We start from the raw sequence: 12,537 nt of genomic DNA, 5'->3' as shown, positions 1-12,537 counted from the left end.
TGTGGAGTAAGATTCTAAAAAACGTCAAGTCTACATCTAGAGATTCAAGGGTGCGTCTGATGCAATTTAAGATTTTGAATCGATTATATTGGACACCCTCTATATTGTATAGACTTGGTCTTAAAGACACACCCACCTGCTGGCGATGCCAATCAGAAGACGGGGACACAACCATGTTTTTTTGGGGATGTGTTAAAATACAGGAATTTTGGTTGAAGATTCAGGGATTTATGTGTGATGTGTTGGAAACACGGTTTTTATTTTGCCCCAGACTCTGCATTTTGGGTGATGGGGAGGTCATTAATTTTGGGGATAGCCATTTGAGAGGTTGGGTCCTGGCCGGAGTTATGGTGGCCAGGCGAATAATTCTCAGGGGGTGGAAGACGGCTGGGGCACCCTCGTTTCGGGAGTGGTGTGGGGAGATGAGTGAGGTTGCAGCATTTAAGGAGGTGATATATAGAAGGTTGGGAAAGTGGGATTTGTTTAATAGGAAGTGGGGTGGATATTTTGATTTTTTGGATGGTTCTCGGGGAGGGGCAGTAGAGAGGGATTTTTGATTTTTAATTTTTAGTTTGATGTTTATGTGCACTCTTGTTTTTGTTTTTAAAGTATATTTTTTTTAGCTTGTTTCTAATTTTTTGTTATAAGTGTAAGAGACCACTGTAATGCGTGTTTGTGTCGGGTGGGGGGGTTGTTCGGGGGTGGGGGGGGGTTCATTTATATAATTGATTCCATATTTTATGTTAGGTTTATTGGTTTTTGTAGATGGAATCAATAAAAATGTTAATAACAAAAGAAAGAATCAGACTGATCCGGGTTTGTGTCATGGTTGGAGGAAGCTTTCCATTCTTTAATGATTCCATATAAACTTCTAGCAAAAGTGGAGCCAGTTCTGTAGCATAAGATTTAAAAAATTCAGTGGCAAAGCCATCAGGCCCCAGAGCCATGCCAGTAGGTAGGGACTTAATTACCTCGTCAAGCTCCTCCAAGATTATCTCAGAATCAAGAGAATTTATTTGCTCAGTCGTCAGTTTAGGAAGATCTAATGGTTCCACAAAGTTTCTAATATCTTCATCAGTAGATGAAGACATGGAACTATAAAGATCAAGATAGAATTCTTTAAAAGCATTATTAATATCAATGGCTGAGGTATATATTTCACCACCAGCAGATTTCACTGATAGAATGGTAGAAAAAGACTCTTTCTGCTTTATATATCTAGACAAAAGCTTCCCTGCTCTGTCCCCTGACTCAAAGTATGACTGTCTTGCCCTGAATAACCAAAACTTCACTTTCTGCGACAAAAATAGTATTATATCTGTATTTCAATCAGGTCAATTCTCTGAGGCTATTAGACGACATTCGGTGCTTCAGCTCTGCCTCGGCACTTTTAATATTCTCTTCCAACTCCACGAGTTCTCGTGCTTTGGATTTTTTGGTGAATGAGGCATACTGTATGATCTGACCCCTAAGAACCGCCTTAAGTGCCTCCCAAGCCACGCCCACAGAGGATACTGAGGACCAGTTGGTCTCCATATAAACAATGATTTCAGCCTTTAACATTTGTTGAAATTCAGGGTTTTGCAAAAGGGATACATTAAAGTGCCAACTATATGATTTCGTTTTATCCGTATGTGGCAACATCTCTAAACTCACCAGGGCGTGATCTGAGACTAAGATGTTTCCAATTGAGCAATCAACAACAGATGAAATGAGGGACTTAGATATATATATAAAAAAAAATCTATTCTAGAATAAATATTATGGACTGATGAAAAAAATTGATAATCCCTCCCAGATGGGTTTAAAAGATTTTTTCACATCCTGTGAAGCGTCAGTGTTGCTCTAGGGGGCTTACACACTTTTGCTTCACTATGATCAAGGACTGAATCCATCAAAGATTAAAGTCTCCTCCCAATATTATATCATGAGGGGTGCCAGCGGCTTGCAACATCCCTTCAAGATCTATAAAAAAGCCCTGATCATCAATGTTAGGTGCGTAAATATTGGTCAAAATAAGACTTTGCCCCTGAATTTCAGCTAAAACAATAATGACTCTTCCTAATTTCTCCTTAAGAAGATTCGCTTATGTTTACCTCTTTTGCAAGTCGCTTTGGATAAAAGCGTCTGCCAAATGAATAAATGTAAAATGTAAATGTAATTTATCTTTAATCTGTTTGGGACATTTGAATTGTAGATGTTTACTTATCAGTGTAATGACTCCCCTGCTCTTACTTGAGCCAGCACTATAAAAAAATGCCCACCCTTTCATGAAGAGACACTATATCATATTTCTTACACTTCAGAAGAGAAATAATCTTCCTTCTTTTTATGGGGTGCCCCAACCCATTCACATTTCACATGGAGAGAGACAATCCACTCATATTAACATTTTGACATATAAGAAAAAATAGATTGTGTGTCAAATACAAGATTATAAAGACCACATTCCAACATTAGTGCAACAATCAGAAACCAAACCACCTCCAGAACCAAACAAACAGAAAAAAGAAAAATGTGTGCATAAACCCCTGGCGTCCATCAGATTGCTCAAGTCCGGTGTTTCTATACAAATTTTGTGAGACAGAATTACACAGCAAAAGATAATCTATTAAACAAACTCCAGACGATAGGCGGAATAAGCGTGTGGATTCACCCATAAAACTGTCCTGAAGGTGTGACATTTTACAAAATAAACTGCAGCTGCTAGGCAGAACCAGCACAAAAAGAGCATGCAGAATCCTCAACAGTCAAGCAAATGTTCAGTGAGCCGGTCCACTCGGCTGCAACATGAGTACAGCAAGATTACTCACTCCACTGACTTTGCAAAAAAATACTCCACAAAACAAACTCCAGCCAACAGGCAGAACCAGCACAAAAAGAACGTGCAGATTCCTCAAACAGTCAAACGAATGTTCAGTGAGTCGATCCACTCGGCTGCAACGTGAGGGCAACAAATTACTTAATCACTCCAGTGTCTTTGCAAGAAATAATCCAAAAAACAAACTCCAGCCGCTATGCGGAACCAGCACACAAAAAAAGCGCACAGGATCCTCAACAGTCAAGCGAATGTTCAGTGAGTCGATCCACTCGGCTGTAATGTGAGCACAACAAGACGACCCACTCACTCCATTGACTTTATGAAGGACATCGCTTGCTGTGGGCATGTAAATGTTTTACGGCCATCCTTAGCATCTATTCTCAATTTGGCTGGGAATATCAATGCAAAAGCGATCTTCCATTGATGTAAAAGTTTCTTGCATTCCCTGAATCAATCACATTTCTCTCTTGTTGAATTCGCAAAGTCTGGGAACAAGAAAATTCTGTGGTTCTTTCAAGAAAGCCTTCCTTTACTCCCCGCCTCGCGTAACACAAGATCTTTATCGGATGATCTCAGAAATTTGGTGAGAATTGATCGGGGCCTGTCTCCCTCAGCGGATCGCCGAGCCGGAACTCTGTGAGCTCGCTCGATTTCCAGCTCATGGCCTGCTATGTCGAACAGATTCGGAAAGAGCCCATCCAGGAATTTCACCGTATCCTGTCCCTCTGCTCCCTTAGGGATTCCAATGTTATGGACGTTATTCCACCGGCTACGGTTCTCCCAGACACGCTCTAAGTCCACCTTGGTTGAAATCTGATTAGCAGATAATTCCCTCTTCAATGACTCCAAATAATCGATCCATTTCTCGACATCCGCCACTCTTGTAACCACATCAGAGAACTTCGCCTTCATGGCAGTAATCGATCGACGTATCACAGCAAGATCCTCCAAGTCAACAACGACCTTCGTCAGCATTGCCGACATGTTCAGCATCTCTCGCCGTATTTCCCGCATCCCCCTGACCAAATCGACTTCCTGGCTCGCGGCCCTCTCAGGAGTGTCAGCTTGAGCACGTAAGTGTCTTTTAATGTCTCCAGAGCCCAAGGATTTTGAATTCTTTGACATTTTGTCCTCCTAGAACAGTTATGGAATAGAGTGTATCGAATCTCACTGGTTTATGTCATTAAAAGCATTAAAACTAGCAAAGTACGCAGAGCTCACGTCTGATCCTCGCATGGCATCACGTGGGACTCTGTCAGTTACAGCTTTAAAATGATTGGCTGATAACAACCGTTGCAATGTTGTGTAAATAAGATCTTTAAATTATTTCAAACAGCAAATGTCAGTAACAGTTTTATGTTTTAGAGGCTATTTTGCCTTTAACCCCTTACACCATGTAGGAATTTTGAAGGATTTAATGTTTAAATGGCATACCCAAATGTAAGAGCTTATAACTCTAAAACAAAAAATAAAAATAAAAATAAAAAATAGCAAAGTGGATCAAATGCAAGGTATACATTTTTAGAAAACCTTTCAAAATTTGAAGAAAATATATTTTGATCACTCTCAGAGACTCTCATGAGGGAAAAATGTGTTGATTGTACAATGCAATCCAAAGATATACCATTTGGAACAATGATTCCCAAAGAGGACTTTTATTCATCAAAGTGTCCAAAAACATCTCCAAGCAGGTTTTATTGAACATTAAAACAGAACAACTGAAAACTATGAATGCAAAAATAAACTATATATACTTAAAATTATGTCAACTAACTCCACAAAGATAAAATTCAGATCACTTTGGCTTCTTATTTCATCACTTCATAAAATGTGCATTGAGCATCCTCTTGTGCGCATGTATGTATGTGCGCTCTGGTTCTGTTTACATCACGTGGGACACATGGATTTTTCCAAATATGGAATCTAACACACTCTAGACAGCCAATGAGGATGGTCTGATACATCTATGACGTAAAGGATCATGTTTCAGTTAATCGATCCCAGAGAAACTGTCGTCATTGAGACGCCATTAGCGATAGCCACAATAGCTTGTGATGACACTCTTTGAAGAATATTTCAGGATCAGCTCATCATATCACGTCGAGTGTGGGCTTGTTTTATTCGGAGCCGTCTGCTGTAAGTTGTGGTATTCCACTTTTTATTTCATGTTTATTTTTCATGAAGTTATAAACCAAAATGTGACAATGGTTCTGTTTTCTCTGTTTATCATATGTGTGCATTTCACATGCTAATACTTATTGTAGTTTAATCTCTGAGTGAAACAAATCTGCTTGATATATTCTTCTAATCAAGACCTTTCCAAAGATATATGACACATGGCTGTGTGATCTTTTGATGTTTTTACTGGTTCTAAATATGATTGTTATTATGGCAAATTTGTGAATTATGAAAATGGAACAGTTCTACTTTATCAGCAAATTTAAAAGCAGTATTTGAGAATTGGTCAGATCAGGTATATTAATTGAAAATATGAGAGTCTATGCTTTAAAACTATTTTGTGCAGCAAATGGTTGTTGAGTAATACCATATATATGTATTTTTTCGCAATCAGCGCCCTCTCTCGAACCGGTACCGGGCCGCTCTGAGTGTAAGAGGTTAATTGAATAGGAAAGTATAGATGTCCATAGAATAGATGATATAGTATACAGTATAGTATGTATAGTTCTTTATAGAGTAGTTATGTATATAGTATAATATACAGTTAAATATAGATGTGTTGAAGAGTGTGAGGTGTGATTGGGAGCTAGATGCCAACCGCACAACATATCAAAGATTTACAAGTAAAGCCAAGTGTGCCATTCTCAACTTTTATGTTAACCTTTTACACAGGCCTGGACTACACATGATTGGTTGAATATTTATGCCATTTTCTCATTCTTAAACATTAGATTTATTGTACGGTCACTTAGATATTCAATTTCAAATCATATAGAAAAATAAACACATTTTGCTCAACACAATTCCATGTTTTTAACGCTTCAGGTCATATTTTGTGTATGTGCGCTTTCAGTTGTTTTTAAATTTGATCATAAATGTAGAAAAACTTTCTGCATGAAAACGCTTGCACAATGTTTTTACAGCGTTTGTTTGTGTTGCTGCAGATTGGCCATCCACCGGCTGGCGGTGCGCTCTGTGATTGGCCGTCTGGAGCAGGAGGAGCGAGCGGGAGGTGCAGATGTGGAGGAGATCAAGAGAAAGATGGTGGAGCTCAGCATTCAGGCAGGAGTGAGCTGCGTTCATACGGCCTTCATCGGTGTTAATAAACACAATAAACAGATTGTGACTGGACCGCTGCTGCAGAGGAGACTCCTGACACAATGTCAGTCGTTTGTGTGTGTTTGTGTGTATCTGTGTGTGTGTATCTGTGTATGCGTGTGTGTTTATGTGTATATCTGTGTGTGTGTGTGTGTGTGTATCTGTGTGTGTGTGTTTGTGTGTCTGTGTGTGTGTGTTTGTGTCTGTGTGTGTGTGTTTGTGTGTGTTTGCATGTGTTTGTGTGTGTTTGTGTGTGTGTGTGTGTCTGTGTTTGCGTGTGTCTGTGTGTGTTTGTGTGTGTGTGTGTGTTTGCGTGTGTCTGTGTGTGTGTGTTTGTTTGTGTGTATGTTTGTGTTTGTGTGTGTTTTTGTGTGTGTGTTTCATGGAAATGTGTTCATCTTTCTGGATGTGCACAGATTTCAGTATCTTTTTTTTGGAGAATAATTTCTAAATGCATTTTCTTAATGGTTTACATTTGCAATATTCACCTCATCAAAATGTAAAATGAATGCTGTTTCTGCAGCCTTTATGATGTCTGCAGATGCGGTTTGCTGTAAGAGAATGAGGGCGTGTTCCTCTAAGAGATTGATGTTGGGTGCCTCTGGGAAAATGAAGGCGTGTAAGAAGTCCAGTTAGTATATACACACTTTCTTTTCAACCTGTTAAATATGTATTTTAGTGTATCGGAGTGTACAGGTGTGTTTTAATGGGAGATTTTGTTTGTGACTTTGTGACAAGATTTTATTAGATTATTATTTTATTTTTATGTGTTTTTCTATTTGTTCTTTTATAGAAATGGCAACTCCCGGTATTGCATATTGTTCTGTAATGGATAAGAGAAGTATACAGTCACATTATGTGACGCATAATATTTTTTCCTTCAATTCTATTACATGTGTGTTCATTTACTGTAAATGTCTTTTTCTCCATATCTGAATGCATTGATCAAGATTGTGTTTTTTAGCAGTTGCTCTGGCCACCCATCCAATTGCTGACTGTTTGATGGTTCAATCTAATTTCCTGGGTAAATCAACCAATCGTGTTCAGACTTACAAATCAACACCCTAATCATACAGGATTCGTTTTAAAAGATTAAGTTAATGTATTAATTACCAGAACTTCTTATTGATTTTAATCTTGCATCAATTGACCATGTCAATAATTTGTATAAAATACACATTACATGAGGGGGCCTGGGTAACTCAGTGGTAAATGACGCTGGCTATCACCCCTGGAGTTTGCTAGCTCGCTAGTTCGAATCCCAGGGTGTGCTAAGTGACTCCAGCCAGGTCTCCTAAGCAACCAAATTGGCCCGGTTGCTAGGGAGGGTAGAGTCGCATGGGGTAAACTCCTTGCGGTTGCTATAATGTGGTTCGTTCTCGGTGGGGTGCGTGGTGAGTTGGGCGTGGTTGCCGCGGTGGATGGCGTGAAGCCAGCAACGCGCTCAACAAGCCACGTGATAAGATGCGCAGGTTGACGGTCTCAGACGCGGAGGCAACTGGGATTCATCCTCTGCCACCCAGACTGAGGCGAATCACTACGCGACCACGAGGTCTTAAAAAGCACATTGGGAATTGTGCATTCCAAATTGGGAGAAAAAAGGGGGAAAAAAAATACACATTACCTGTCTATAAAGATTACAGTGTCTTTTACATCCGATAAAATGTCCTAAAAATGACCATAATAAATGTTATGCCTTTAATGTCGTTAGTGTAGCAATCTAGTTTGACACCGATTGAATGTTCATGAGTAATCTAAATGTAAGTGATGATATCATCTGGGCTCACTGAAGAACTTCCTTATAAATTCTTGTAAGGAGATTATGATGGTTGGTTTTCTTAACAGAGGGGTTTGTTTTAACGATCTGCTGGCTGATCTGGCAGATGTTAATGTTACTTTTCTGGACGCAATCACAAAACTAGATTTGCATTTCCTGCAGATGGTCTGAACAGGTCTTATGGCAGTTATGCTGCTGTTGATTTTAAGATTACATTTATTTTCATTTCATTGATTTATTCATTATTACACATTAGAAAGACACAGTTTTATGTATCCAAATGACTTCTGTCTTAAATAAATGTATGTATATTTTTTGTAGTGTTATATTGTTTAGTCATGGCTGCCCTGAAGTCCTTGAGGTCCCCCCTCATCTCACCTGTCATTTCCTGTCTTTCTGTCCGTCTTCAGACATGGCATGTGTGTTGTCAGCTGAACCTGAACCCAAGCAGGACTCTTTGCTCCAGCTGATCTCTCTTCAGACGGCTGCAGGTTTCTGGGAGCTCAACGCCTCATTGGCTCTTGTGATTGGAAAGGCAGAAGATCAGGTGACCAATCAGAAACCAGAACAGGTGATAATTATTAAGTATCAAATACATTCAGAGCTTTTGTGCACAGCAGCCAATAACTAATGAATGTGGATGATGTTCCAGGTGGATGGGTCAGTTTGGGCCACGGTTCTGGCTCTGATCTGGTTAAACGCATTTAAAAAAGACGATCAGGTCGAATGGCAGTTTGTGGCGATGAAGGCAGTGTCGTGGATTCACTCGCAGAAATGTGAGAATATTCATCCAGTCGACATTCACAGTCACTGATACTATAGAGCAGTTTGATTAAAGGGATAGTTCACCCAAAAATTCTCTCATCATTTACTCACCCTCATGCCATCCTAGATGTGTATGACTTACTTTCTTCTGCAGAACACAAATGAAGATTTTTAGAAGAATATTTCAGCTCTGTAGGTCCATACAATGCAAGTGAATGGTGACCAGAACTTTAAAGTTTCAAAAAGAAGAGAAAATCAGCATAAAAGTAATCCATATGACTGCAGTGATTTAATTAATGTCTTCTAAAGTGAAATGATCTCTTCTGGTGCACGGTCTTTCGTGTGACGTATTCATGTTGGCATGTTGTGGACATAATCACATGTTTTCCTCTTGGTTTAGACATTCAGGATAAGCACACAAACGCCCCATTCTGAGTAAATGACCAGATGCAAATACAGATCTAAACCAAAACCAACGAAGCTTCTGTACAGCGTTTCTCCTATTAATTTGTAAACAGCGGTGCTCTTCCGGGTGTCGCACATGCGTCTGTTCTCTCATGAACACGCCAATGTGATTATCACACATGTGTACTGCTGCTGACCGGAAGCGATGCTTTATAGTTAAAAGTATAGATGACGTTTATGCTGACTGTCTGTTCATTTTGGAGCTTCGAAGGTCGAATCAGCCTCCACTTGCATTTTAGAGACCTACTGAGCTGAGATATTTTTCTGTTTTTCTTTAAATGTGTTTTTCTGAAGAAAGAAAGTCATATGAGATATCATGATAGTGAGTAATTGATGAAAAATCTCTTTAAAGGGGTTAATTGTGTGTAATTCACATTCTTTTTTTAGTGCAAGTCATTAGTGTGTGTGTGTGTGTGTGTGTGTGTGTGTGTGTGTGTGTGTGTTTCAGTGGGCACTCTCTCTCAGTGTGTGTGTGCTGGGAATCTCCTGCTGGATTGTCAAGTGTCTGAAGACATGCTGAGAATCTAAAGACACTTTCACATCTCTCAAATAACCTTTCACTGTACTTCATCAACAGTAACTACATATACTTTGTGCTTTTTTGCTGATCTAAAATATAGAGAATCAGATTTTAGTCAGAATTTAAATGTAATAACTGACAGATTTATTTCACTATGTATCAGTGATTGTTAAATCTGTCCTGTATTAATATAAGTGATGTGTATGTTTTGCTTTAAATATTCACACTGCTCTTTACTTCATAGACAGATACATTACCAGTCTGCCACAGTGAACACACTTTTTATCACTATTTGTCATTATCTTTTTGAAATGAGTTTTGTAATGAATTTCAGAGGCATCATTTATTTTGCTAAACTAAATTTTAATGTATTTTTTAAAAAGTTATGTTGGAGCAGATAATGGGAGCACAAGATGTTGGGCAGAATGTCAGTCTCAGTCATCATTCACTTTTATTGTATTAAAAAAGATGCACTGAAAGTAACGGAGTGAACATTCTGTCTAATGTTTTCTTTTGTGTTCCACAGACGACAAAATGTCATACAGGTTTGAAACAACATGAGGATGATTAAATGATAACAGAATTTTCTTTTAGTGTGAACAGTTACTTTAATCAATCTAGCCTGTTTTACAATACGGACTGATACGGAAACTCGTTGGTAAGGTATTTGACTTGCTGCAAGAAATGCAGATTCCACACAAGCAGCACGTTTGAGATTGGTGAAGTGACCACATGTCATGCTTCTTGACTCTTAAAGAAACAAATGAGAATGGCTGTAAAACATTTTTAAACCTTACATGTAAACCCCCATCACAAGATTATCACTCCGATCAATATTTCTTATTTTGTTTTTGATGGAAGATAAGCATTAGTCTTCTTATTAAATCACTTACAATCGTTAAAGACATTAATGGCTCACTGTGTAGGGTTAAGTGAAGACAATAGATTTTTTTCAGGATGTTTATATTTGACTCTGGCAAATATGGCCTTCTTGAGACATTCTTACTAAATGTGTATTCAGATCAGTCCGGCATTGGACTTAGTTACCTTCCCATCTGCTCGCACCACCTCTGCTGTAGACATGAAGCAGGCCTGGATTTGCCAGATTGTAATTCCAGGCATGATGGGTAAAATCACTGAGCTTTATAATCAAGTAGAATTTAGTACTTAAAAATGGACAAATATCCTAACAGGTAACCAGTGTGGTGATGCAAATACTGCACTGAGATAATCATATTTTCTTGACTTGGTTTCTAGTTTTAAACTAGCTGCAGTTTATATGTTGAAAGGTTGAAACATCAAGAAAAGTTATAATATTTACATGCAGATAAACTGTGTATTGTTACAGCAGACAGATGTGGATTAACTGTAACTCAAGAGATTTCTCACATCTCATAAAACTTCATTTTCAAAACGTATCATCAGTTACAGAGTGTGTAAAAAAGGCCACTGTCTGCTGCCACACTATTCACCTTATGTGCCAGAGAAACTAGTGCACAGCCATCTTGAAAATGATGTCTCAGAACTTCCGTTGTAGTGCGTCTATATGGGTCATTCTACAGAAGTGGTGCAAATTTAGGGTTGGATGAGTTGTAAAAAATATTTTTATAATTTCTTTCCAAATAAGTCTCACATTTGTATTGCACCATATCTGAAATGTATAAATTCACTACTGAAATCGTTATATTTAAAAAAAAAAAATGTATCCCTAATTTTAGACAGCGTCCCTATTTTAGTCAACACCGAAACATAACAGAAAAAAAACTTTAATAAATAGAAAACAAGTATTTTTCATTTGTTGATTCAACATTAATAATTCATTTTATAAAATTTTGGGCGGCCTATATTAAGCGTTAAGCCATTTCAGAACTATTTTCTGTTCCCTATTATACTTTATGCAACTAATGTAGAAATCAATCACTTTTTTCTTTGTTTAATGTTAAAATTGAAGATATCATGCTTATTTATTGAATAATAATATGAAACATGTCCCATCCTGGTCACCATAAAAAAAAAAAAAAAAATTGAAATCATGGTATAACTTACATTTTTTGTAAAAACAACAAACACACAAAACGGCATATTTCGGTTGTGACCCTTCGGTAGGGATATTTTCATGGAACACCCTTTAATTATTTGTTTTACATGTGAAGTCAATGACAATTGTAGCAACAATAACTAGATTTCACCCAAAAAAATCAAGGGTGTTGTTTTTATGCATATGTAATTTATCTCCATCACAAATAACAAGAAAACACTGAAAAAACAACAAACTTTGATGGATTATGGAGACGTGTAATGCATCTCATAGAGTTGGGGTACTCGAGTTCAGACTCGGACCTGGACGGACTTGGACTTGTCACGGACTTGGACTCGAGCATTTCAAACTCTGGATTTTTTTCCGAGTCCAGCTGAGTTCATGGCATTTGTGATGCAATGAAAAACCAAAAAAAAATAACGTAACTTTAACAAGGTTCTTAACCCTTGTAGGGTCTTTGGGGTCTACAGGTACCCCATTTGATATTTGCTTATTTTTTTTAAATACTTCCCTTCATCTAAATGGCATGAGACTTGGTGACTTTTCGCACACTTGCTATCTATACACATAAAAAAAATATCAGACTGGAATCTGGTAGTTATGGTGGTGTGACAGAAAAGGTCTCACTCAGGATCTTTGGGGTCTTTTTTGACCCCACATAGGAAATGAATGGGTTAACGAAAAAACCGATCATTTTTTTTTTTGGTTATTTGTCAAATAAAAATAAATAAATCAGCCACAATGCAGAACACTTACAGAAATGAAGGGGTGATACTATAACACTTTCACAATGTGGAACATTCATGCTCACATACCCCCCCTGTATGTGACGAGGGAAGAGATAAAGAGCGAGCGGGAGAGACAGAATGAGAGGA

At 38.2% G+C, this 12,537-nt stretch overlaps 1 protein-coding gene across 12 annotated transcripts in view; it reads left to right on the top strand.

Annotated features, from left to right (window-relative positions):
• LOC127435731 (von Willebrand factor A domain-containing protein 5A-like) overlaps positions 1 to 10,345 on the top strand; it is a 33,281-nt gene extending 22,936 nt beyond the window's left edge. The window contains exons 14-20 of one of the 12 annotated variants that reach the window (XM_051689341.1): positions 5,944 to 6,161; positions 6,621 to 6,728; positions 6,891 to 6,905; positions 7,065 to 7,121; positions 8,285 to 8,445; positions 8,527 to 8,650; positions 9,553 to 10,345. In XM_051689341.1, coding sequence (XP_051545301.1) covers positions 5,944 to 6,161; positions 6,621 to 6,728; positions 6,891 to 6,905; positions 7,065 to 7,121; positions 8,285 to 8,445; positions 8,527 to 8,650; positions 9,553 to 9,632 — 763 coding nt within the window. In that variant the 3' untranslated portion in view covers positions 9,633 to 10,345. Of the gene's footprint in view, positions 1 to 5,943; positions 6,162 to 6,620; positions 6,729 to 6,890; positions 7,030 to 7,061; positions 7,122 to 8,284; positions 8,446 to 8,526; positions 8,651 to 9,552 lie in introns of those variants that run through there. The other 11 variants (XM_051689340.1, XM_051689339.1, XM_051689338.1 and 8 more) reach the window with 11 other exon arrangements.
• Positions 10,346 to 12,537: the final 2,192 nt, after the last annotated feature.

Source organism: Myxocyprinus asiaticus, chromosome 46 (assembly GCF_019703515.2).
Source record: "Myxocyprinus asiaticus isolate MX2 ecotype Aquarium Trade chromosome 46, UBuf_Myxa_2, whole genome shotgun sequence".
Lineage (NCBI taxonomy): Eukaryota > Metazoa > Chordata > Actinopteri > Cypriniformes > Catostomidae > Myxocyprinus > Myxocyprinus asiaticus.
Note: the sequence above shows the minus strand (reverse complement) of the source record. Positions and strands in the feature narration are given on the sequence as shown.